The sequence below is a fragment of the Hyla sarda genome, chromosome 4 (assembly GCF_029499605.1).
Source record: "Hyla sarda isolate aHylSar1 chromosome 4, aHylSar1.hap1, whole genome shotgun sequence".
Taxonomy (NCBI): Eukaryota; Metazoa; Chordata; class Amphibia; order Anura; family Hylidae; genus Hyla; species Hyla sarda.
In genome coordinates this window covers 54,424,464-54,449,979 of record NC_079192.1, presented here as the reverse complement: position 1 = coordinate 54,449,979, position 25,516 = coordinate 54,424,464, and the positions used below count along the sequence as shown (strand labels likewise).

The window sequence follows — 25,516 nt, the reverse complement described above, 5'->3', positions numbered from 1 at the left end:
AAGAGCTTGCTCTCTTATGCCACCTATTGGGGGTAGAATCCATATGTTTGACTTCTTAGGAAGCCTTAGAACATGACTAGGGATTCAGGAATATGAATGGTCTCCACATTTTTTGATGCTCTCCTGAAGGTGAAACATTACTTCCCCATGATAGAAACTATAATACCCTGAGAATAGGACCCATTGAAATTTTGGCATTCTAGGCATAAACAGGCAGCCATTCAAGACTTTACAAGCTTCAGCTACTAGGGTAGAGTGCTATGTCAGGACAGTGAGTCGGTGCCATTAATAATAAATAATGCTTCGAGATTACTTCCGCACATGTATTTATATATACAGTCATATCCATGTACAAATATAGCATTAGAAAAGTAAAAGTCTTGAGTGGATTCATTAATTCAATTAATAGTTTACAGAGGTGAAAAAGCTTTTATTTTAACATTTATAAGGTGACATGGGGCAATGTAGCAGGCACTAGATATAGGGTGTTGCAGTGGGACTTATAGAGTGCACTGTGGAGGTCACTTGTACAGAGAGGACCAGCATCAGACTGAGGATTTTTTGGCCCTCCTAGGTTTTGCTTACAAAATTGACCTCAGATGTAATGGGGCATATGTGCCCATGATTGGACATTTTATTAATCTGCACAGCTCAGGTTATGGTTGGTCACTTTGTATTATTCAACAGTAAAAGGGAGTGTAAAAAAGTGAGAAGTCAGCTGTTTTGAGCAGGGGGTATGGCGGCCGGTACCTGGGGAGAAGATGTGGTGGGGAACGCCGATCATCGGTGGCATCAGCGGAGATCAGCGACGGAGGTAGGGAGGCGATGGCACGGAGCATCAAGGAAGGTGGCAGCCAAAGGCTGTCTGGGCATGCTGGGAGTTGTAGTTTTGCAACATTTGGAGGGTCACAGTTTGGAGACCAATATATACAGTGGTGCCCAAACGGTAGCCCTCCAGATGTTGCAAAACTACAACTCTCAGCATGCCTAGACTGCCCAGGCATGCTGGGAGTTTTAGTTCTGCAACATCTGTCCTTCAGATTTTGAAATTTTCATGAAAATTTTAAAAATTGCTGCTATACTTTGAAGCCCTCTAATGTCTTCAAAAAGTAAAAATATGTTAATTTTATGACATATAGTATTTGTGAATCAATATAAAATTTAAAATGTATTTATAAAATTTATTTGTAATATCCATTTTCCTAATAAGCAGAGAGTTTCAAAGTTAGAAAAATGGTAAATTTTGAACATTTTCATGACATTTGGGGATTTTTCACCAAGAAAGGATGCAAGTAACAACGAAAATTTTCCACTAAAATAAAGTAGAATATGTCACGAAAAAACTGTCTCAGAATCAGAATAATCAGTAAAAGCATCTTAGAGTTATTAATGCTTAAAGTGACAGTGGTCAGAATTGCAAAAAAGGGCTCAGTCCTTAAGGAGAAAAAGGGCTCAGTCCTTAAAAGGTTAAAACTCTACAAGGTGAGATCTTACATGGAGCCCGCAACCGAGGGAGATGGACAGATATTGTGTGTTTCTCACCAAGCTGCTTGGCGATGGTCTTGTGACCCATCAGCCCTGTGTAGGTCTACAATCTTGTTCCTTACATCCTTGGACAGCTATTTTGGTTTTGGCCATGGCGGAGAGTTAGGAATTTGACTGATTGATTGCCTTTGTGGACAGGTGTATTTTACACAGGTAACAAGTTGAGATTAAGAGCATTCCCTTTAAGAGAGTGCTCCTAATCTCAGCCCTTAACATGTATAAAAGACGTTTGGGAGCCAGAAATCTTGTTGGCTGATAGGGAATCCAATACTTATTGTACTGAGTAAAATACAAATCAATTCATAACTTTCTGTTTTTCCCGAATAGTTTTTTGTTATTATTCTGTCTTTTAGGGTTCACACACACACACACTACAGAATTTCCGACCGTAATTCCGTTCAGGAATTTTGATTGGAAATTCTCTTGCATGAAGGCAACATGCAGGTGGATGGGTTTTCGGTTAACCTATTCACACTGCGGAATTTTCTGGTCAAACCTTCTGACAGAAGATTCCGATCAAGCAATTCCGCCAGAACATTGAACCTGAAATTTTCTGGACGCGGATTCTGTAGTGTGAACCCAGCTTTACTGTTCAAATAAAACGACCATTAAAATTATAGGCTGATCATTACTTTGTCACTGGGCAAACTAACAAAATCATCAGGAGATCAAATACTAAGATAGATAGATGAGAGGTAAAAGTTTGGACACAAGTGCACCTAGCGGGTGACAATCAGCACTTTCTTTCGGGTATGATGTAGGCGAGGGATACAGCAGTTTATTAGAACATCAGAACATTTTTTGGCATGTCACATTAGATGAACCTATCTCGGTGGAGGAGCTCTTACAGGAATATTTTATTAATGCTCTAGCTCACTAATACACTGCAATGCTGTTTACTGTGTGAAGTTTTCCTGAATCCTGTCCTGCTCACTGCAGGATCTGGTGACCCGAGATCACTGACAGGTCTCATTACATTGATCTATGTCACCCATATGTCACAGTGGGTCACTATCACTGCAGCATTTCAATTGCTTTATGAATATTGAAGAAATGACACTTTTCAGCGAAGCGACGACGATTGTCTCAACCTACGGTAATATTTAACATCTAGGCTTTTTTAAGAGCTGGAAAATATTGGATAGTAAGCATGGTTGCATACTATAGCCCAGTGGTTCTCAACCTGGGGTACAAGTACTGTACCTCCAGGGGTACTTAGCAGTTCTCCAGAGGGTACTTGAAAAAAAATCAGTAATGGCAGCAACAGCCACTGGTTAGGCTGGGTTCACACCACGTTTTGTACTTACGGTTCCCGTATACGGCTGGGAGGAGGGGGCGGGGCTTAATCGCGGCGCCCGCACTCAGCCGTATAGGGGAACCGTATTTAATGCATGTCTATGAGCCGACCGGAGTGAACCGCACCCTCCGGATGGCTGCGTTTTCGGCCGGATGCGGTTTCCCGACCGTAGGCAAAAACGCGGTCGACCACGTTTTTGCCTGCGGTCGGGAAACCACATACGGCCGAAAACGGGCGCCGCAATTAAGCCCCGCCTCCCCCCTCCTCCCAGCCGTATACGGGAACCGTAAGTACAAAACGGGGTGTGAACCAAGCCTTACTGGTCTGGACCACTATGAAAGAAATGGTCGGCTGATGTCACTGCACCGAGGAGCGGAGGAGGAGGACAGCAAAGGGGAAGCGCGGGCACTGGGCTGCTGTGGGCAGTAATTTCCCCTTCTGTGCCCCAAATATAGCTGTAGGTCCCCAAACTACCCCCATATATAGTTGTTGGCCACCATACTCTCGCACTTTGTTGCTCCACTACCCCTGCAGACCGGGGACCTACTGCTATGAGCCCTAACAATAGGTCCCCAGACCAGAGGAGCAGTGGAGCACCAAAGCGGGACAGTATGGTGGCCTACAACTATATATGGGGGTAGTTTGGGGGCCTACAGCTATATTTGGGAGCACAGAGGGGGCCTAACAACTTTATGGGGACTCAAAGCGGGTACTATTACTGTGTCTGACAATAAACATGGGGAGTTTGTAAATAGGTGGGTATTGTACTGCAGAAAGAAGCCTAAAATGTTTGTTTGGCTGGTTCTGTGGAGAAGTCTTGTATGGGAGAAATCTTAATGGCGGTCTAGGCCAGATAGTGAAGAAAAGAAAACAACTCCGGTTAGAGAAGACGTAACCTGTAAATCGGGGGACTGGGGAGAGGAACAGGGGGCCTGTTATAGAGGAAAGTAAAGCATATGAATTATACTATAATCACTACAAAATGTCTCTAATATGGGGCTACAATTTTTTGGGAATGGACTGTCAAGGGGAACTCGGACACAAAAGGTTGAGAACCACTGCTATAGCCCACAAGTTTTTATTTCATGGTGGCTTCATGCCACCATACTAATTCTCGGCCTTCTCCACACACCCTTGTCAGACCACTACAATCATAATACTGCCATATATAGCCCATATAATAACGTTATATAATAACCAAAAAATATCCGGTATCCAAAAAAAAAATACTTCCTTAATGGGGTCATCCAGGAATAGGAAAACAGCTAATTTCTTTCAAAAACAGCACCACCTTTGTTCCCAGGTTGTGTGTGGTATTGCAGTCAGTTCCACTGAAGTGAATGCAACCACGTCGTTGTAATACCGCACACAACCTGGGGACAGATGTGGCGCTGTTTTTGGAAAAAATGAGCTCTGTTTTGCTATTCCTGGATAACTCCGTTAAGGACCATGACGAATCCCTAACAGATCCACACTTTATCCTGCTCAGCGCTGTGTATATCGGACGCTGGAACTCGTGGGTGCTGCCGAGTGTACCCAAAAAATTTCTGGGAACAAGGCTGTAACACAGTCGTATTGCAAGGGCCGTGTTTCCCAACGAGGGTGCCTCCAGCTGTTGCAAAACTACAACTCCCAGCATGCCCGGACAGCCAATGGCTGTCCGGGCATGCTGGGTGTTGTAGTTTTGCAACAGCTGGAGGCACCCTGGTTGGGAAAAACTGTCCTAAAGCAATTAGTTACATGACTCTAATCACGGGGAGCGGCTGGACAGGTCATATAAAACAACATGTAATAAAGTATAATGAATAAACAGAAAATAAAGTAAAAAACATAAAAACGACTACACTTTGTCGCTCTGAATACAGCAGCACAAAAATAAAGTTAACCCCTTACGGATGCAGAGGTTTTTCATTTTTGCAATTCCGTTTTCTCCTCCTTGCCTTCTAATAGCCATAACGGTTTCAAAGAGGCTTGTTTTAGGTGTAACCAATTGTACTTTGTAATAACATCACCCATTTTACCTATTTTTTTTTTTTATAGATTTTGTTTTAACTAATTTCACTAAGAACTTTTTGTCTAAAAATTTGTATGCATAAAATTGTCCTCTATATTGTCCGCTATAACTTTTTTATTTTTCCCATATACGGGGATGTGTAAGGTCTCATTTTTTGCGTGGTGATCTGTAGTTTTTGTCGATATCCATTTTTATTTTGATGTGAAATTATTTTTTATTTTTGTTTTTTCTGGTATATGAAGTGACCAAAAATCAGCAATTCAAATTTTTTTTTTAAGTATACGCTATTGACCGTGCAGTTTTATTAACATGTTATTTTTATAGTTCGGACATTTATGCACACGGCGATACCACATATGTTTATGTTTATTTTTGTTTACATTTTTTTATGGGAAAAGGGGGGTGATTCAAACTTTTATTAGGGAAGAAGCTCATTTACATTTATTAAAGGGGTACTTCGGGGGACTAAACCAATAGCCCATTTTTTCCCTCTCATCAACCTATTTAATTGCCTAAATTTCCTTCATTAGCTATATAGAGCAGTTTCCCCTCTTTGGTTGTCACTTACATGCACGAAGTCAGGGAATTACATCATACAGCCATTCACTCTGTCTCTATCCAAATCCCTCTCTGAAAGCAGCCCCCACCCTCCTGAGAGACACAGTCCATGTGGTTTCTCCCCTGAACTGATGAGTCATGCTCTCTTTAGTGCTAAGAACTGGGAGGTGTGTGCAGCCTCAGCCAGACACTGAATCTCTGATTGGGATGGGGCTGGCAGAGAAGATCTGCAATGATTGGTGGGAGATGTAGGCAAGAGGAGAGAAGGATGACAAAGAATATCAAGCAGCCAGAGAAGACAACAGAGGCTACAGGAGCCATGCTTATCTGGCAGAATGGTTTACAGGGAACATATCCAGCAAGTGTGGTGGCTTTGGAGCTCAAAAATATAAAGGGATCATTAAGATAACACATCCTAGATCTGAATGAATGAACTAATCGTATGAAATACTTTCGTCTTTACATAGTTGAATGTGCTGACAACAAAATCACACAAAAATTATCAATGGAAATCAAATTTATCAACCCATGGAGGTCTGGATATGGAGTCACACTCAAAATCAAAGTGCAAAACCACACTACAGGCTGATCCAACTTTGATGTAATGTCCTTAAAGGAAAACTGTTGGCTTGCTCCCCCCGCACTTACCAGCGGTACTGGCTGGTAGCATGGTGGACACTGATCAGTTTGATGCTTACCTTGCTCGGATCCGCCCAGCTGTTCGGCTGAAATCTTCGATTTTCTGTATATGCTAATTAGGTGCTAACTGGCACAGACGGGGTAACAGGAACTCTGATATCAGCGCCGCTAGTCCGCAGTGCCGGCCAGCACATCAATATTCCTCCCCTCCCTCCGCCTTTCCCTCTTTATTACAGAGCGGGGAGAAGAGGGAGAGGTGGAGAGAGGGGAGGAATATTGATGAGCTGGGCAGTGCTGCAGACTAGCGGCGCTGACATCAGAGTTCCAGTTACCCCGCCTGGGCAAATTAGCACCTAATTAGCATATACAGAAAAATGAAGATTTCAAACAAACGGCGGGGCGAATCCGGGCATGGTAGGCATCAAACTGATCAGCGTCCCCCGCACTACCAGCCAGTACAGCTGGTTAGTGCACGGGGGGGGGGGGGGGGGGAGGAGCAATCTGACAGTTTTCCTTTAAACCAAGTCAAAGTGAGGGCTCAGTAGTGTATGTGGCCTCCACGTGCCCGTATGACCTCCCTACAATGCCTGGGCATGCTCCTGATGACAACGCTTGGACAGTCTGTGGTGCAACGTGGCGTTGGTGGATGGAGCGAGACATGATGTCCCAGATGTGCTCAATCAGATTCAGGTCTAGGGAAGGGGCGGGCCAGTCCATAGCATCAATGCCTTCCTCTTGCAGGAACTGCTGACACACTCCAGCCACATAAGGTCTAGCATCGTCTTGCATTAGGAGGAACCCAGGGCCAACCGCACCAGCATATGGTTGGGCTGTAAGCACAACCCCCACCTGTGGACGTCGGGCCCTCACACCACCCTCATGGAGTCTGTTTCTGACTGTTTGAGTGGACACATGCACATTTGTGGCCTGCTGGAGGTCATTTTGCAGGGCTCTGGCAGTGTTCCTCATTGCGCAAAGGCGGAGGTAGCGGTCCTGCTGCTGAGTTGTTGCCCTCCTACAGCCTCCTCCACGTCTCCTGATGTACTGGCCTGTCTCCTGGTAGCTCCTCCATGCTCTGAACACTACGCTGACAGACACAGCAAACCTTCTTGCCACAGCTCGCATTGATGTGCCATCCTGGATGAGCTGCACTACCTGAGCCACTTGTGTGGGTTGTAGACTCCGTCTCATGCTACCACTAGAGTGAAAGCACCGTCAGTATTCAAAAGTGACCAAAACATCAGCCAGGAAGCATAGGAACTGAGCAGTGGTCTGTGGTCATGACCTGCAGAACCACTTCTTTATTGGGGGTGTCTTGCTAATTGCCTATAATTTCCACCTGTTGTCTGTTCCATTTGCACAACAGCATGGGAAATTGATCGTCAATCAGTGTTCTTCCTGAGTGGACAGTGGGATTTCACAGAAGTGTAATTGACTTGGAGTTACATTGTGTTGTCTAAGTGTTCCCTTTATTTCTTTGAGCAGTGTATGATGCCCGCCATTGGCTGTGAGTGCAGCTCTCTTTATAGGTAGAATGAAGCTCTGAATGTAAATGTATTTCCTGATGCATTAAGTACCTGGGACTCCATATATACTTTATGTCCATTGTTTTTTTAGGAGTTAATGAGTTTCCGTCTGGTTTCTGTTTATTTAGCAAAATTTATGGTGGACCAGAAATACTACTTGCAGCATTTTTTGTCCACTTAGGTCCCACAGTTTTAACGGATTCTGCAATGGAGCCCAACAAAATAGAGCCCCAATGCAGATGGGAACATAGCCTTACCACCAGGAAATACAAAAAGAATTATTTGTCGTTAGGCGGAGGTAGTAAGCCCAATCCTACCGGTTTTACTATGGGGTCAGTATGCTACTCAGGACTTTGTCTAGGTTTATTAGATTTTCCAGAATATAGGGTAAGGGTTAGGATTCTACTTACTATTCAAAAGTTTTCAACTGAGAGTCTGGTAGTTCATGGAATGTCCTTCAGCATAGGGTTGAGCGGTATGACCAAACGTGTGTATCATGGTATTTTTGTAACTTTTGGCGGTTCCACGGTATAGAACGGTATTTCCACCTCCTCCATCCCCCCCCCAAAAAAAAATTTAATTATTAGTAGAGATGAGCGAACTTACAGTAAATTCGATTCGTCACGAACTTCTTGGCTCAGCAGTTGATGACTTATCCTGCATAAATTAGTTCAGCTTTCAGGTGCTCCGGTGGGCTGGAAAAGGTGGATGCATTCCACGAGGAGACTCTTTCCTAGGACTGTATCCACCTTTTCCAGCCCACTGGAGCACCTAAAAGCTGAACTAATTTATGCAGGATAAGTCATCAACTGCGGAGCCGAGAAGTCCGTGACAAATCGAATTTACTGTAAGTTCGCTCATCTCTAATTATCAGCCCAGCGCTGTCCCTATCGGGGTAAATACTCACATGTCACCCGCAAGCGCTGCCCTCCTCGTCCTGTTAGTTGCGGCCGCCGGTGCTGACACTCCATACTGTGCGGTATCCCTATGCCCGGGCTGCAAAAGGTAAACAAAATAAACTAACGCATGTTCCGACGCCGGCCTTACGCTGGGGACGGGAACGTCGGAGAGCCGTCAGCCTATGACCGGCCGCAGCGATGTTCTGCCGATGATAGGTTGAGCCCACTGTCATGTAAGAATCTCTGGCTGGCCGAGGCGGAACATCGCTGCGGCCGGTGATAGGCCGACTGCTGTCCGACGTTCCCGTCCCCAAGAAGCAGATGAGGCCGGTACCGGACCAACGGGAGGTGAGTTAAAGTTTATTTTGTTTATTTTTTGCAGCCCGGGCATAGGGATACCGCACAGTATAGAGCAGTGGTCTTCAACCTCTGGACCTCCAGATGTTGCAAAACTACAACTCCCAGCATGCCCGGACAGCCAACGCATGCTGAGAGCTGTAGTTTTGCAACATCTGGAGGTCGGCAGGTTGAAGACCACTGGTATAGAGTGTCAGCGCCGGAGGCCAGAACAAACAGGACGAGGAGGGCAGCGCTTGCGGGTGACATGAGTGTTTACCCCGATGGGGACAGCGTTGGGCTGATAATTAATTGAGGGGGCAGAACAGCGCTCGCGGGTCACATATGATTAGTTCCCCGATGTGGGAACAGCGCAGCGCTGGGCTGATTCATTCATTCCCGAGGGGGAGGGGCCAAACTGGTATTATGGTATGGGTTAAAATTCATATCGTGCAGCACAAAAATGTTGGTATTCGGCATGAACCGGTATACCGCCCAGCCCTACTTCAGCATTATTAATATGGAGAGCCACCAGCGAGCCCCAGTAAATCAGAGGAGGAAACACCATGACGGATTGGAGTCAGGTTGTAATTAGACTGAGATCTTTATGACATAGTTCTGTCAGGGATCAATGTGATTGGTTAAGTGACCCGCGGTCAATTTCATCGATGAGTTATGTCACCGGCCCCTTACCTTTCAGCCCTGTAAAATCCCTTTTATGACAATGAGTTGTGCATGGTAGTGATTTCCTGTTCATTTAGAGAACTCAAAAATATTGTATATATTCTATATAGGACTTGTGATATATAATAGATTGCAGGATTTGTGCAGCTGATCAAACCCATATTGCAGCACAGAGGAAATTCATTAACCCCTTCCCGCCATTAATGTATGACATAGCCAGTTGAGCCTTGGCGCTCAGTGAAATACATTTACGCCATTTTGATCATGTGATCACAGCAGTATACACATGCCGGAGCTTTTTCAATTAACAGCTGCCACACCTCAGCAGTTTCAACCTGGCCATTTAAAGGGGTATTCCGGAGTCCCCAAAAACTGGAAAAAAGAAAAAGCTATACTTACCCCCCAGACCACCACATCAGCCCAGTTGTGGCTCTTTCCGGTCCCTCACTGCTCCTCTCTTCTCCCTGCTTCTGAGAGGTCAGAGAGGACCTGCCCACTCAGCTAAGACGGGACACCCCTGTGGCCAGTGATTGGATAAACAGGAAGGTCCTGTTCTGACTTCTTGTCTTGGAAACAGGAAGAAGAAAGGAATAGCGGGAATGAGAAGCAGCCGCATTGGGAACTATAGCAGTAGCCCCAGCAATATAGCATTCATTTTTGAATGCAGGGAAAGGCACACTCCAGAGAAGACTAATATACTGTGTTATAGCTAGTGTAACAAAAGTGTAACTTTGTAATATACCTTATCAGACAAATATGCTTCTTTTCCCTCTTATCAAGCTTCTCATGTTTACAAGACATACCTGCAGCTCAGTATGGGATCATGTTACAGCTGCCTATGAAAGTCAATAAAGAGGGAAGGGGATAGGAGGGAGATGGGACATGACGTGACTGCTGAGACCAGAAGCTGCAAAAAAGACAACTATAAGAGTTCTCATCCCAGGGCTTCATTCATCGCTTGTTCACACTGCTGGCATGCTCTGCTGAAGGTAGATGCATCAGTCAGTGCGCCAGAATGATGGGAGTTGTGCAGAGGGAAAAAAAACAGTACATGTCTTTTTTCCTCTGATCAACTTCGGTAAAATACCAGACAGCTGATGGACCCCATTCAATGCAATGGGATCCCTCAGGACCCAGCAGTGTCTGTTGTGCTCCAACCCATTTAGAGTCCATTTGGCTCAAAAATAAAAGAGCCAAATGGACCCAGAATGGGTCGGAACACATCGGCCGTGTGAACTTAGCATAAGACTATCCTTAGTGCTCTATAATGTGTTCCATGCTGCTGCTTCTTAGGGTGTGTAGAGACATAAAAGTGCAGGATAGGCCATCAGTATCTGATTGGTACAAGTCACACACTATGCACCCTTGCCAACTGTTTGCCAGAGCTGCGGCACCTGCATAACAAAAAAAGAGACAGAAGCAGACAGCTCTGTACATTGTGCAGTGGCCGTGCTGGATTAATGTAGTTCTGCTCCCATAGACCTGACCCCCTGCAATCAGCTACTTATCCCCTATGCTGTGGATAGGGGATAAGTACATTTTCTCCTTTAGGGTATATTCACATGTGCAGTATTCTGCACAGATTTGATGTGCAGGATTTCAAGCTGTGCTCAGTTTACATTGAAATCTGCAGCAGAAAATCCTGTGCATCAAATTTGTGCATCAAATCTGTGCAGAATACTGTACGTGTGAATAGACCCCTAAGCCTGTCAATTTTATAGGAAAAAGTTTAAAACATACACAGGTGGTGGCCATATTTTACACACATACCGTGCACCTTCTAAGACCTAAAAAGTCCAGACTATTGTAAAGTATATGTAAACCCTGCCCAAACGTGGGCATTTGGGGGGACTTTCCTTGCATTTTGTGGGCACTTCTGGATGGTCTCAGGTAGGAGGCTTAAAGGGGTACTCCGGTGGAAAACATTTTTTTTTTTTTTTTTATCAACCGGTGCCAGAAAGTTAAACAGATTTTTAAATTACTTCTATATAAAAATCTTAATCCTTCCGGCACTTATCAGCTGCTGTATGCTCTAGAGGAATTTCTTTTCTTTTTGAATGTATTTTCTGTCTGATCACAGTGCTCTCTGCTGACACCTCTGTCCATGTCAGGAACTGTTCAGAGCAGGAGAGGTTTGCTATGGGGATTTTCTGTACAAGCAATTAAACTGAGCAGTGACTAAAACTGGGGGAGGAGGAGTTATGTGGACTTATGCTGGAAGTCATCTTGGATTTTTCAGTTATGGCTGAGCCAGGAAAGAAAAAGACACAAAGGAAGTAACCTACTAGGATCTGGCCCCAAGAGTGCTGTAGCAGCTGAGAGGAATCTGCTAGCAAGTTGGAGAGATCCAGAGCAGGTTACAGGAAATCTCACTGTGAGCAGTAAAGAGAACACAAAGCCGAATGGGATGTGTAAGAGTAAGCCTGATGTCTTTCTTCCCTGCTCCACAATAGGGCACCCTGAATACACATATTGATAAAAGACCTTGGAGAGCCGCCTGAAGACATTTCGAGAGTCCAAGTAACACTCTAAAGTCTTGGTTAGTAGATGTCTCCCTTCCCTGCCATCTGTGCATTGCCTGTTAGGTTAAAAAGTCTTTAGTAACGGCCTCTCAAGACAGAACACAGGAAGTGGGGGCAGGGCTGGAAAGAGAGGATAAAGACTGTGTACCTGAATCTGCAAGTCTCCAAGGATCTGCATTCACCTTGCAAGAAAAATAAAGACTTCCCACATATCTCAGCATCAGTATTTAGTGTAACCTCTTCCTTGCTTTGCCACTGCTGTATTTTTTCTTTTATAGCATATTAAAAAGCCAGTGCATTAATAACCCATTTTCCCCCGTATGCCATCTATAGTAGTGTATGGTATAATGGCAAGAGAATGATGTTAACAGAAATAACAGATTACATAGGTTTACAGCAAAGTTAACTGCAACCTGATACATAAAATGGTGCTTCCGCCAACGCACACACAGAAATACAGGCTACTCTGCTATATGATCCTGTCTGATTCCCGCTAACCGGGACACGTTGCTGCAACGTTCTGTCTAAGTGAACCTGCTCTATGCCCTACCACAGGTCAGCACCGGTGCACACTCACAGTTCTGTAGGTACAGCTGCTTTATCTCAGTCTCCGTGATGGTGGTTGCAGTCAGGTCTCTGGATCTCTCTTGCTGTCTACAGCTGCAGTCTCTTATGCACTGGTCTGTGTCTTTTTGCAGGTTGCTCGTCTTGTTCTGTCACTTGGAGGTCACTGCAGTCTGGTCCCTTGCTCTGTAACTTGCTTGTTCTGGGATGTTCTCCTCTCTTGCTCTTGTTCTCACCTGCAGTCTGTAGCATCACAGTTCAGCTCTGTCTCCTCTGACAGGATCCTGCTGCTCAGTCCCTGGATTACACAGTCCCTCTGCCCTTCCAAGGCCACTTTGTACAGTCCCTTTCCTCAGCTCTGCACAGCCATAGAGAGCCGAACACCGCACAGTCCCAGGAACTTCCTGCTCCTCCTCCTCTCTAGAAAGATCTTTTCTCTTAAAGCAACAACAACTGTATCTTATTCTCACTTACAACAACTGTGACATCTTGTGGCTGAAAGATCCATGACAGTCTGTGGGACTTTCTCAATAGAAGTAATTGAGTTTAGTCATTCAAGGGGCTGACCCCCTACAGCACCACGAGTGCATGACTTAGCAGAGAAGAGTATTTTCTGTGTTGTGCTGTGATTGGCTAGAGAATTAAGTGAGGAAGTAACTATGTATGTACTACTGCCATACAGGACAGCTCAGGCCCCGCCTTCTGAATTGAGAAATAACTCTGTACTATGGAGAGGATTCTCAGGCACAATAACAAGAGGGATAGAGGTAAAATAAAATAATGCAGGTTTTTAATGTTGAAATGATAGTTACGGTTTAACGTTACAACTCTGACTGGCAATGACACTATAAGGCAGTTTTATTTGAGCACTACACGGAACTATTATTAAGACGTGTAGGTTCCACCTCACCTTCCAGAAAAAGACAGGAAGATTGCTTAGAGTATACAGTGTTCTGCCCAGATACGTTTTGATGATGACGAAGATCTGTTGTCTGGATTCACCTATATTTAGAGCTTAGTTATATATTGATAATGAGGAAAGTGGTTTGTTTTAGCTCACAGCATGTCGGGTAGTGGGATATAAAATATAGATGGTTTGGTAAATCACAGTGTTTACGGCAGTGTTTCTCAACTAGGGTGCCTCCAGCTGTTGCAAAACTACAACCCCCAGCATGCCCGGACAGCCGAAGGCTGTCCGGGCATGTTGGGGGTTGTAGTTTTGCAACAGCTTGAGGGAACCCTGGTTGAGAACCAATGGTTTATGGCTTTATTTCAGGCTCCTGTAGCTCCATCTTGTGTGTGCACGGGATACGGCACAAATGTCTCAGAAGGAGTAAGCTTCAGCTGAGCAAGTAATCCATTATTAACGCTTGGGAGTTGAGTCGCTAAATGCCTGGACTGTCCTATTTAGAGAGGCGCAGTCTCATTGGTACGAGCATGCCCCTTCGCTATAATGTAAGATGAAGCATGCTATGTCTACACGCAGCCTGGGAGCTGACCTGATCGCTGCGTTAACCTCCATAGGAGGCGCTACAGTCAGTGAGACAGTAATTAGCAGTCGCTGACCCTTAAAGGGAATGGTAGTAGGGCGCTGCTTTTCCCACAATTAACGTCCATTACAAAGCTGCGCCACTTTCCCCCAATAATATGTGGTTATTTCATTGATCTCTGCTGGCTCAGACCAATGCTCCTGGGTATCGGCCAGCGTTCTCCCCTCATTACTATGTAGTTGCGATTCCAGGACGGTGATTTATGTATTCTGAATTCGAGGCACTGATTTATCCACCCATCTTACTGAAATCTATCGTCAGATACTTCACCTCCTGGAGGTTCCCAGAGGAATTGCTTAAATATCTTATCTGCGTCTCACAGAAGGATCATTATAATAAGTGCCGGAAACAGCATGGCATTTAGAAATGCCGGTATAGGAATGGTGGCTGCCCACCAGTGTGCATGCTGCAGACTCCGGACCCCGTTGTGTATAGAAAACCAGGAAACCTTATTCAGTTCTTTGCCATCTATATTGCAGTGTATAAGGTTGCTGTAAATATGGGCACGGTCAGAATCAAAAACTTTTTATATATGTCGGAAAAACATTAACCTTTCTAGTATACTTCATAATAAAATTTGATCTCCATTTTATTGAAATCATGGCTTATAAAAAAAAATATTGTGAGTAAGTATGAAGATTGTTCTTCCTTCTATACGTTAATTCATCCACGACCCACCTGCTGTAAATGAACGTGTATTAAAGGGGTATTCCAGGAAAAAAAAATTTTTTTATATATCAACTGACTTACTTCTATTAAAGAATCTTACTCCTTCCAGTACTTATCAGCTGCTTAAGTTGAGTTGTTCTTTTCTGTCTCATTGCTTTCTGATGACACCTGTCTCGGGAGGTGTCCAGAGTAAGAGCGAATCTTCATAGCAAACCTCTCCTGCTCCGGACAGTCCCTGAGACAGCAGAGAGCACTGTTGTCAGACAGAAAAGAACAACTCAACTTCAGCAACTGATAAGTATTGGAAGGATTAAGATTTTTTAATAGAAGTAATTTACAAATCTGTTTAAATTTCTGGAGCCAGTTGATATATATAAATACGTTTTTTCCTGGAATTCGCCTTTAACCCCTTAAGGACTCAGCCCATTTTGGCCTTAAGGACTCAGACAATTTAATTTTTACGTTTTCATTTTTTCCTCCTCGCCTTCTAAAAATCATAACTCTTTTATATTTTCATCCACAGACTAGTATGAGGGCTTGTTTTTTGCGCGACCAGTTGTCCTTTGTAATGACATAACTCATTATATCATAAAATGTATGGCGCAACCAAAAAACACTATTTTTGTGGGGAAATTAAAACGAAAAACGCAATTTTGCTAATTTTGGAAGGTTTCGTTTTCACGCCGTACAATTTATGGTAAAAATGACGCGTGTTCTTTATTCTGAGGGTCAATACGATTAAAATGATACCCATTATTACATACTTTTATATTATTGTTGCGCTTTAAAAAAATCACAAACTTTTTAACCAAATTAGTACGTTTATAATCCCTTTATTTTGATGACCTATAACTTTTTCATTTTTCCGTATAAGCGGCGGTATGGGGGCTAATTTTTTGCGCCATGATCTGTACTTTTTTTTGATACCACATTTGCATATAAAAAACTTTTAATACATTTTTTATAATTTTTTTTTTAATAAAATGTATTAAAAAAGTAGGAATTTTGGACTTTTTTTTTTTCGTTCACGCCGTTAACCGTACGGGATCATTAACATTTTATTTTAATATTTTGGACATTTACGCACGCGGCGATACCAAATATGTCTATAAAAAAAAAATTACGCTTTTTGGGGGTAAAATAGGAAAAAAATGACGTTTTACTTTTTTATTGGGGGAGGGGATTTTTCACTTTTTTTTTACTTTTACTTTTACATTTTTTAACATTTTTTTTTACACTTGAATAGTCCCCATAGGGGACTATTCATAGCAATACCATGATTGCTAATACTGATCTGTTCTATGTATAGGACATAGAACAGATCAGTATTATCGGTCATCTTCTGCTCTGGTCTGCTCGATCACAGACCAGAGCAGGAGACGCCGGGAGCCGCACGGAGGAAGGAGAGGGGACCTCCGTGCGGCGTTATGAATGATCGGATCCCCGCAGCAGCGCTGCGGGCGATCTGACCATTCATTCAAATCGCGCACTGCCGCAGATGCCGGGATCTGTATTGATCCCGGCACCTGAGGGGTTAATGGCGGACGCCCGCGAGATCGCGGGCGTCGGCCATTGCCGGCGGGTCCCTGGCTGCGATCAGCAGCCGGGATCAGCCGCGCATGACACGGGCATCGCTCCGATGCCCGCGGTTATGCTTAGGACGTAAATGTACGTCCTGGTGCGTTAAGTACCACCGCACCAGGACGTACATTTACGTCCTGCGTCCTTAAGGGGTTAAAGGGGTAGGCCAGGGGATAAGTTTGAGATCACGGGGGGTCAGACCGCTGGCGCCCCCTGCGATCTCTCTGTGCGGTTCCCCGACTCGCTGGCCAGATAGCGGGTGTCGACCACCGCACGAATCGGCAGCCGACACGCCCCCTCAATACATCGCTATGGCAGAGCCGGAGATTGCCGAAGGCAGCGCTCCGGCTCTGCCATAGTGTTGTATTGAGGGGGCGTGTCGGCCGCTGCTTTGTGCGGTGGTCGACACGTCCCCTTCCTGCGGGCTGTTGGGGCCCGTACAGGAGATCGCGGGGGGCCCCAGCGGTCGGACCCCCCCGCGATCTGCAACTTATCCCCTTAGGATAGGGGATAAGTTGTTCACCACTGGATATCTCCTTTAATGGAAAATATCATTTAAAATGCTTATTTAGCCAATAGCTCTTTTTCTTATTGACCACAAATACATGAACACTTGTTTTAGCCACAGAATAGAGTAAGCCGCTGCCAGACCCCTCTAGTGGCAATTTATCTCCATTGCAAAAAAAAAAATAATAATGGATCAGGCACTGAAATTGAAAATGCCTGATCTTTTTTTCCCCAATACCTTCTATCTGGAGAGATTCAGGACACCCTCATACACATGATAGTCGGCAAGTCCCACCAGAATTGGTGTGTTTGGCCAAATTTGCTCTTATTTATATTGGCACCATAACAGCAATTGACAAAAAGAATGTTTGTTCAAACATCAAACTATTTTGGTCTGTTTATGGCCACTTACCTATATGTTCCAGGTACTATTTCCATTGATTTTATTACAAAAATAAAATAAATAAATACATCATATCCTGGCTATAATATACAGGCAGCATATGATGTATCAGTGGTGTAATAAAATATAGAAAAAGAAAAACACTTGCAAAGAAATACACCAGCTACAAAAAGTTTCTTAATCTAAAAAGAAACACAACTACCACCAAAATGTCACAGATCAGATCAATAGTTTCACTGAGAATTGTGTAGTGCTTCATTTAAACATGGGGTGACCTTTTAAACATATTGGCAAAACATTAACCATTCTAATATACCTCCTGTATCTCCTTATTGTTTTTATAGAAATCATGGTTTATTAAACAATAAATAAATAAATAAAAATAAAAAGATCACTAGGGGTTCCCATACCAACCAGAACAGAATTCTGTCCCGCTGCAGCATAATTTTTGTCCAAACTGAGCAGCCTGCAATAACTGAATGAAGAGACCTAGAACAGCAGGAAGTGAATGCATGCTTTGGGCTCAGTGCTTGCCTCGGACACACCCCTTCCTAAGCAGTGGATGTCAGAATAAGTGAGCAGCAGAACAGAGGGATTTGTGAGCCTGACAATAGACACATAAAAAATGTGATAGAAATGTAAAGCATCTGCCTGAACTAGTGAGAATCATAAATAAGTGATATTTTTTTTCTGTGATATGACGGGTACACACCGTTGCGTATCAATGTACACATATAGTGTGTGTGTGGGGGGGGGGGGCATATTATACTTTTCATGAAAATTTGCACCATTCATCATTCATAAGGCACACGGCCTTCTAAGCTGGAAAACCATTAAAAGCACATCAAAATAAAATTGTGCAAAAACAATGAAAAATTGCGCCACCCCCATAATAATTAAATAAAATAAAAAATAGGTGAAAAAAACAAGATACACGTGATGAGGCTTTCTGTGCTACATCCAGATGTTCTCACACTGCGGGCTGTATCTGCATCTGTTCCAGATATCGCCGTCCCATTATAATTGATGATATACGCAGCACATCTCACTAGTAATCCTGCTTCATGCTACAGAGAAATACTGTGAAGAATAATGATCAGGAGGTCCGGCACTACGTTTCCAAGCAGCTTTATTATGAAGACATCACATGGTAAAAACGACACTCAGTCCGACATGTTTCGAGCGCGTGCGCTCGAAACATGTCTGACTGAGTGTTGTTTTTACCGTGTGATGTCTTCATAATAAAGCTGCTTGGAAACGTAGTGCCGGACCTCCTGATCATTATTCTTCACGTTTGGATGTCCTGCCGTGCACCGGTCCGTGCACCGGTCCGTGCACTGTTCCAGGTGAGCTGGAACGTTACAGTGAAATACTGTTCAGCATCTTTTATCGCGTATGTACTGCTATCTCCTAGCTGATGCAGAATGAGTATCCCCCCCCCCCACACACACAAAAAGATAACAGATGGAGTATACAGACAGTAGTTGTGGGACTTACAGACAATCCTTTTACGTAAGAATATAGCAGTGATCACTGCTTCTTGTTGCATTTTTGGGGGGCTGGTTCTCTATCGCAGACGTCCTCAGCTTATTTTATTGTGAAATTGATGTACAACCTTAGTTTCCATATGCGCTTCTCGTTTATTTCGTAGCATACCGCAATAGCAGCTGTATCACTAGTTTGGTAATACAGAGCTCCACACTCTCTGCATATGTGTAAATGTTCAAATTTTATATGCCTGAAGCTGCCTCTAGGGGGAGCTTAAAGGGGTACTCTGCTTAAAACATCTTATCCCCTATGCAAAGGATACGGGAATATGATGTTAGATCGTGGGGGTCCCGCCGCTAGGGACTCCCGCAATCTTCGCTGCGGCACTCCTGTCATTTGTTGCAAACACCGCTCCGTGCTCGATGACTGGCAATGCCGGCCACCACGCCGCCTCCAGTCATGTCTATGGGAGGAGGCGTGACGGCTATGTACTAGCAGTCACACCCCCTCCCATAGACATGAATGGAGGGGGCGTGGTGTGACATCACGAATGCGGAAGCTGCAAGCTTCCGTGTTCCGGTCACCGCCGCCGTCCCAGCTAACATCTTATCCCCTATGCTTTGGATAGGGGATAAGATGTTTTCAGTGGAGTACCCCTTTAAATATACCTATACAGAATAAGCTTTATGAAAATTGTGTCTCTTGAGTGCCACCTATAGGTATCCACACTGTTAATGATCAGCCCCAAAGAGAGCCTTGAAAAATGACTAGGGATTATAAATTAAACCAGAATCACCTGCAAGAAGAGAATAATTTGCATATTTTTCTCGGAGAGCATTGCCTGGCAGGTAAGAGTGCCTACTTCACAAAGAGAAACACTACCCCAGAGTAGTGGTTAGCACCATTGCCTTGCAGTGTTGGGGTTCTGGGTGCAAAGTAAGGCTGGGTTCACACTACGTTTTTTCCCATACAGGAGCGCATAAGGCAGGGGGGAGCTAAAACCTTGCGCTCCCGTATGCCTTCGTATGCGCTCCCGTGTGTCATTCATTTCAATGAGCCGGCCGGAGTGAAACGTTCGGTCCGGTCGGCTCATTTTTGCGCCGTATGCGCTTTTACAACCGGACCTAAAACTGTGGTCAACCACGGTTTGAGGTCCGGTCGTAAAAGCGCATACGGCGCAAAAATGAGCCGACCAGACCGAACGTTTCACTCCGGCCGGCTCATTGAAATGAATTACATACGGGAGCGCATACGGTGACATACGAGAGCGCGAGGTTTTAGCTCCCCCCTGCCGTATGCGCTCCCGTATGGGAGAAAACGTAGTGTGAACCCAGCCTCAGTCAGAGCAACATCTGCAAGGAGTTTGTTTGTTCTCCCCTTGTTTGTGTGGGTTTCCTTCGGGTACTCTAGTTTTCTCACCTACTCCAAAAACATGAGGATAGATTGGGGGCCCCAACAGGGATAAGGTCAGTTCTATATAAATGAATAACATAGATATATAATAGAGGCAACGTAAAATGGGACATGATTCCCATCTTCATCTTCCTCAAATGACATCACTTCATGTCTTATAGACCTCACAGAGTCTTGTCCCCTAACAGACCTTACTGTGGAGGTCACAGATTATTATAATAGTGGCTGTGGGGCTACATGCATGGCCACTAGAAGCTCCAAAGACTTCTAATCCATTGGTTAGAAGACACTGCTATACTGTTATATACTGTTATGTGTCCATTATGGAGGTATCTGGCAGGTGCACCCCCTCCTCCGTCCACTGAAATATCAGGGTTATTAATATGGAGAATGGGAACACCAATGAACTGATGTCTATGTTCATCTTAAAGGAGTAGTCCAGTGCTGAAAAACGTATCCCCTATCCAAAGTTTCAGATCGTGGGGGGTCCGACCACTGGGGGCCCCCCCGCAATCTCCTGTATGGGGCCCCCGTACAGGACAATGCATGGGGCCCCAGCGGTCGGACCTTAGGATAGGGGATAAGTTGTTCAGCACTGGATATCTCCTTTAAAGGGTATATAAACAGAATATTTTGTATATGTCAAACAGTTGGAGGACACCTGTTTGCCAATCCAAAGCATGAGCATGCCAGGCTGTTCCCGTAAACCCCGTACTGTAGTTCACAATGGAGAATGCGTATGGGCAGCTTTGTCTCCTTGAATGTATGTGGTCATCATGGACATGGATTGCCAAGCAAGGATCAGGAAATATGAAAGATAGGGAAGCAGTGGTAGGACTTATAACTATATAACAGATAGTTAAAGGACTTTTCCACCAATGACACTTATCACCCTATTCTCATGATTGAGATTGATGAGGGTCACAGCAGTTGGATCCCCATCTGTCATGGGAACAATCACACTGGGACCCCCTTCTCATTATTGGTGAGGGTTCCAACAGATGGATCCCCACAAACCATAGGAACAATCACACTGGGACCCCCAATCTAATGATCAGCAAGGTCCCCAGCAATTGGATCCCCATGATCATGAGGACCATTACACTAGGACTCCAATTTTCTTGATCAGTGAGGGTCCCAGTGGTTTGATTCCCACAGGTCACACTGGGAAGCCACTTCTCATGATCGGTGATGGTCACAGCAGTTGAATACCCACCAGTAATGAGAACAATTAGACCGGAACCTCCATTCTCATGATCAATAAGGGTCCCAGCAGTTGGATCCCAACCAATAATGAGAACAATTACACTGGGACCTCCATTCTCAAGATCCGTGAGGGTCCCAACAGTTGGATCTCTACTGATAAGACACCTGTCTGGCAGATAGATAATCAGTGTTGTTGGTAGAAAAGGGCAGAATGTCTGATAAATACAAATGCTACCTCTAAACCCGGGCTCGATAATCCATATCCAGTATGGCAACAAAAATGCAAGGAAAAATATTTTTCCCTGATGAAATACAGTGTATAGGTCCCTACGATAATGTTAGGGGGTCACTACTGCTCCAAAGTGAAGATCAAAGACCTGAGAATGTTTGTTGTTGCCAATGTAAATTATACATGAAGAATTCGTGTATATTTGAGTCTAAATGTCCTGTCCGTCAGACACTAAAATGGCCTTACATTGGTATTTGTGTAATAAAGTCCTTATGTTTTATGAATGGCAGGCATGAGCAAAAGGATAAACATGAAAGCCCATCTGAAGCTGCGACTGATCTGCTTCCCAGGACACTCATTTGTATTTTCTATTGCAAAGCATATGATGGCGAGCAAGTGGAAAGAGAACAAGGTCTATTAGATAAAACACAACTGGATCTGCTCATTATAATAAATAGGGAAATTCACATTATTTCCACTAGGAATAGAGTCTGTTCTATCCCTAACTTGTGCCAAAAAAAGAAAAAGGCGGGCACTCACAATTCACAGTCCCCAAATAAGTACAGCAAAAAATCCACAGAAACAAAAGGGCACTAGACTGGAAATCCAGTACATGAAACTGCAATTATTATAAATAATGGAGATATACTACTAAAATCAGAGAATAGAATGGGGTTATAGATGATAGGATCACCCTCGTGGAACCCCTATGATGCATGGAGATATTAGAGAATAACAAAAAGTAGTACACAAAAGAAGAACACACCAGTAAATAAAAGAATAGAAGAAAATCAATTAATACAAATCCTATACATGAACAGATAAATCCTATGTCCCATTCCCTGTTACTAGACATAGGATTTATCTATTTGTGCACCTCTTACTTTGTGTATTTGATGTGCATTAAGAATGAGCAGATATAAAAACAGTCACTTTTGATTCCATTTACCTCAACCTGCAGCCCATAACCAGAACTTGTCCTTATTAACTATGAGCTGCCTATGCATCACCCTTCCCCTTTGTAGTATGGGAGCCCCAAAGTGCTGTTATAGCTGGGACATCATCAATTCAGAGGCTTCTCTGATCCAACGCAATAGCTGTACCACCCGCCCACCGGTGACGCCAACGACCAACACATACACGGACATGAACCTATAGGTGACGTATATGCACTATAAAGGATGCACTTGTATAATGACATAGCTCCATCTAGTGTGATTACGTGATCGTGCTATTAATGTATTATATCATTTAACCCCTGTATTGCTGCTGATCTCCGAGACCCCGGGTGCTTCCCAGTCATTGTGGCGTGGGTGCAACCTCAGCTACTGCTTAAAGGGGTATTCCAGGATTTTTTTTTATTTGACTATGCTACAGGGGCTGTACAGTTAGTGTAGTTCATAATATAGTGTCTGTACCTCTGTGTGATGGTTTTCTCACAATTCTTATGTGATTTTCACCCCAATATTTATTTTTAACAGCATACAAAATGACTGTTGTCTCAGATTTTTCCCAGGTTGCAATGCGGCCGAGACCTGACCTCACTAGTTACCTGATGACAGGGAGCCTGTCTGCTTCAATGGGTGGATGGATCGCTTGGTGGGAGAGAGATCACCACAGGTGAAAACCACAGGTCTTTTGAATCGATGCAGCTCATTTATGTTTCAATGGGTGGGGTGACTGATGTGTGGGAAGTAGGAAATGGAATTGTGCAATTTGTAGGCAAAAAAAGAAAACTCAAACAGGAAATACCAGTTTACAAAAAGCTAGCCACAGTGTTATGGTAATCTCACAACATAGCCATTTTGCCCCAAGACAAGCTCAGATCCTTCCTAAGCATGTCCATTACTGTCTGCCAGGTACATACTAAAATCAGCTTATGGTGGAGAACCCCTTTAACATGACCTTGTTGTATTAACACACTTGGGATATGGACATTTTTGTAAGTTCTTTACTACATTGCAGAATTTCAAAATGTAATGGAATGCACATTGGTCCACTGGTAAATCGATTAGCATACAATATAATAAACATTTCCGAAAGGAAAAATACTATATTGGTTATAGTGGTCTCTGATACTGGGAGTATACATTATCATTGGTCTTCTGCTGGACCATCTGAATATTCAGCAGTTTTTTTGATCGAAAGGACAAATAACTTAAGGAGAATGCAAATTTAGAATCAAAGGCTAATATATCCATCTTAAAGCGTGCAACAAAAACCAGTAAGGTCACCCAATATCAGTGCTTTAAACCAGGAAGATCTATGACTTATACAGTAGGGATGCACTCGTTTCATCTTATTCAAAGATACTTGTCAGAGCGGTTGCTAAATGTGGTCAAGTAAATAGCGTATATAGTATATACCTCCCCCTATACCAAGCTTCTTTGTGGGAGCAATGGGAGTAGAAGGTTTCCGAAGGTTGGGAGTTACTGGTCTACACCTTATCTAGATTGCATAAAGGTATACATAATACAAAAAATCCATCTGCAGTATAACGGTATAAATAATATATCATCTGTTGAAGCACAATTTTGAAGCATTGTACGATCCACTGGCACTTACATTGCCATGTTACATAACCACAAGAACAAGTCAATTCTCCAATGAGTATTTCCAATAGAAAAAGTGACCTGTAAATCCTTAAGGGGCTGTCTGGGGTGGAGAACCCCATGATAACATTGGTTGTGGAAAGAGTAAAGTCTATCAAATTGTAGTGTTGATCAAGAAGAAGGCAAAGTAGTAGTCAGCAGCTTCATCTCAGATTATAGGGGGTGTTTCTGCTGGCAGCCCCCAAAGCTGGGGGAGAAGGCTATACAACACACTTCAGAGTGCCCACAGACTTCCCTTTAGGGCCATGGTACTCATTGTTACCCCATAAGCCCTAGAAGACCATATAATATGATGTCTACCACCTTCACATGCAATCATTAATATATAGTCAGCCTTCATTTCTATAAACATACAGTATATTGTATTTAACATCCATTTTTTCCACAAGGCTTCCAAACAAGGTTTATCCATGGCGAACAAGCATAGGAGGCAGCAACTAAGTAGGAGTTATTTCAGGTGAATTAATTGTAGACATTCAGGTCAGCGGGGAAGGCCGCCAGGATATTAGGAGGAGCACCACTCTCCAGTGATACTACATCACATATCATTAATAAGACCTCACCAGAAGGCCGCTCTGCCACCATTCCACTTCCAGTACTACTAGTGTACCCACTGCCCGTCATCAGTAAAGATCCTGAAGCTTTGCATGGGACAGTAATGATTTATGATGGATGTAACAGAGTACAGGAATAATACTACTCTCCTCAGCAGAGTTGACCTAGTCATCATCTCCTCCTCACGTCATACTCAGCACCCATCTTTCTTATTACTATAATTTGTTACCTTTTTCTTACGGTCACGGGATCGACTTCTTTTCTTCGCCGCGGATTCCTCCTTTTCTTTCTGCTCCGCCTGAGCCTGTGCTTCAACATCTTTGATCTTCTTAAGTTGCTTGGCAGCTTGAGCCATCCTGGTTAAAAACTTGGGGAACCGCAGCAAATATTGGGGACCTTAAACCCCCCCCCAGGTAGGGGTCTATTATTGCAGTTTAGATACTCCCTCACGTGAAGTCCAATGGGGTAGGCTTGGATGGGATTCGAGTGCCAACTCCTTCGACTAGTCAAGAGAGAGTCTTCCGTTATGACCGGTCCATATCTGTGAATACGCAAACACATTCTAGGTTATGTAAACATACAAGAGGTTTTAGTATAAGCCTTACATGAAATTCTCTTATAAGACATGTGGAAGGTGTAATAGGTAAAGTTATGTGTTCCAATGCCGGACATCTCTAACTCGACACCTGTCCTGAACATTTTGGCCTTTTGTATATACA

At 43.8% G+C, this 25,516-nt stretch overlaps 1 protein-coding gene across 6 annotated transcripts in view; it reads right to left on the bottom strand.

The window, feature by feature from the left end:
• The window catches only part of ANK1 (ankyrin 1), a 353,544-nt gene that overhangs the window by 327,324 nt on the left and 704 nt on the right, over positions 1-25,516 (bottom strand). For all 6 annotated transcript variants that reach the window (XM_056570987.1, XM_056570992.1, XM_056570991.1 and 3 more), the window contains exon 2: positions 25,027-25,338. In XM_056570987.1, coding sequence (XP_056426962.1) covers positions 25,027-25,152 — 126 coding nt within the window. In that variant the 5' untranslated portion in view covers positions 25,153-25,338. The remainder of the gene's footprint in view (positions 1-25,026; positions 25,339-25,516) is intronic.